The 2,334-nt window shown below is 30.5% G+C and overlaps 1 protein-coding gene across 2 annotated transcripts in view; it reads right to left on the reverse strand.

The window, feature by feature from the left end:
* Positions 1 to 2,334, reverse strand: part of LOC106474320 (laminin subunit alpha-1-like) — a 33,488-nt gene that overhangs the window by 5,268 nt on the left and 25,886 nt on the right. For both annotated transcript variants that reach the window (XM_022402633.1, XM_022402632.1), the window contains exons 10-11: positions 1,358 to 1,508; positions 456 to 585 (exon numbers count right to left, since the gene is read on the reverse strand). In XM_022402633.1, coding sequence (XP_022258341.1) covers positions 456 to 585; positions 1,358 to 1,508 — 281 coding nt within the window. The remainder of the gene's footprint in view (positions 1 to 455; positions 586 to 1,357; positions 1,509 to 2,334) is intronic.

Below are 2,334 nucleotides of genomic sequence, written 5' to 3' on the forward strand. Positions count from 1 at the left end.
AAAAACAAAATACTAATAATAGAGAAAATGTTCACGATACTTTTGTACTAGTATAAAATGGTATTAAGCATCTAAAAAAAAGTATTTATTTAGTTTATCTAGTGTTAGAAAACCTTATTAGTGAAGATAAAGAAGAATGTAATAATATGTTAACCACGCATCTGCTACATTCGGTGCCAATGAGGCCTTTCACCCAAAACCAGAGCTCATAAGCTCAGCTGGGATATGACGCATATGGTAAGGGATAAGACACTATTTTTATCATCAGATACTTGGTCAACAACTGTTACAGTGTAAACTAGATTAAGTTAGGGAACTGATTTTATTTAAGTCATTACAAATCAGAATTAGGTTTTAGCATCACGCAAATATGACAATATAATTCACTATTTTCTTATTTCAAAGCTTTCTCCATGACTACTGTTTAATATTAACACCAGGGAGAGAAAACTAACCTGGAAGCACTAAAGTTAGGTGGAACTCCTCCATAATACATCTTTGTACTCAAATTCAGTTCAATTTTATCGTTTTTTTTCCAGTCATCTGCTTTGCCTTCAATGATACTGTTATTTGCAAGAAGATAGACTAAGTGGCAAAATGAGGAAACAAAAGAATAATAAAGATCAGTTACTTACAGGAAAAATGTCAAATATATAACTGTACAATCCACAAACATGAAAGTCAACAGGAAATGAACATATTTCATTATCAAGTCTTTCTACAACCTTAATAAGTCATACTCTTTAACTTTCAAGTAGTTAATAAGTTAAAATTAAAGATTTTTTGCAGCAGGAACTTTCATCTTCTTAACATTCAATTTAAAAATTTAAATTACAGTCGTGAAAACTTACTACTATTATATATATATCTGATTATATATGCAAGTTGACTTTAATAATGAACTTTTAAAACCAAACTGGAGATATTACAAAAAATCTCTCTTATACATAGACATCACGTTTCTTCTTTGCAATAAATTGCTTACATCTGATTCTTTTATGGATAGATTGAAATTAACAGGTAACTAGTTCTTAACTTCAACGGGGATGTGTTATAAAAATCTGTATACATTTTGTCACAATTACTAACCCAGTTTGTTTTACGTTTCATTTCGAGTAACTAAAAATAATTGTTTTCAAGTATGGTTGTTAAGACTTAAACAAAGTTCTCATTGTCTTAACCTCAATACACACACTGTGGGCAATGGTTTGAGTATGTTTTATTTATGACCTAAATATTGATAAAACATATACCAGAACAATACAGATCCCTCACATAGTTAACCTCTATGACCAGCATATACAAATTAGCTTTACAATGAATTTATAAGAATCTTGTGGAATGTGCAGGACCTAACCTTTGTTTCCTCGCCGCTGTATGGTTGTTCTTGTCAAGTATCCATTGTTGAAACTTTTCGTTGTACTAACAATGAGTCTGCTAGTGGTTGGCCCAACACTGGCCTGGTATACTATCTTCCCACTTCGAAGCTCTAGTGACACAAACTGACCCTACAAGTTTGTAGAGATAAACCATTCTTTTTAAATATTAGAGGGACAGAAGCCATTTGTGCACTACATATTTTCTTACAAAAAAAAGAAACAATGAACATTTATAAAAGTAAACATAAACAATTATTTACAAACAAACAGTCACAATTATCAAAAAGTGAGTGAACACTGAAAAATATAAAATTGTTCAAAATTACAAAAAACATTTTGATATAAAAAAGAGAACAAGCATTTAAAAATGCAAAAATAACAACTATTCACTGTACACAATAAGGGAGAATATTCCCAAAAAAGTAACATAAAAAACATGAACTAAAACTGTATATATGTTAAAGAGTATCCACGATGCATTCTTTGATTGGCCGTACCATCATAACATTATTCACATACCTAAATTAATTTAGGTTACTACATGTTGAAGTAAAACGGACTCAAAAACCCATAGATATTTACTAGAACTTATGTTTAAGTGCTGAGCCTCCCAACAGGTTATCTGTGCTGTAAGGTGTGAGTACAAAAACTTTAGTACTGCTACTGTTAAGACCCCACATCTGTTCAAAGTGGAGTATTGTATTATGACAACACTATATGATAAAAGTTTAAGTACTTCTACAAAATGTTAAAAATCTACACATGTTTGAAGTTGAACATGGTATTATGAAATGTTAAGATTTCACATCTGTTCAAAATTTATCGTAAAAAATGTAACCTTGAAGTTACTTTTCAATGTCACTTTTTGTTTCTTAACAGAAGAGCCAAGAAATCAGATAATTTTTTTAAGTTGTTATCGTTAACCCTCTCCACACAGTTCATGGGTCAAATGTTG

This window comes from Limulus polyphemus, unplaced genomic scaffold, assembly GCF_000517525.1.
Source record: "Limulus polyphemus unplaced genomic scaffold, Limulus_polyphemus-2.1.2 Scaffold7066, whole genome shotgun sequence".
NCBI lineage: Eukaryota > Metazoa > Arthropoda > Merostomata > Xiphosura > Limulidae > Limulus > Limulus polyphemus.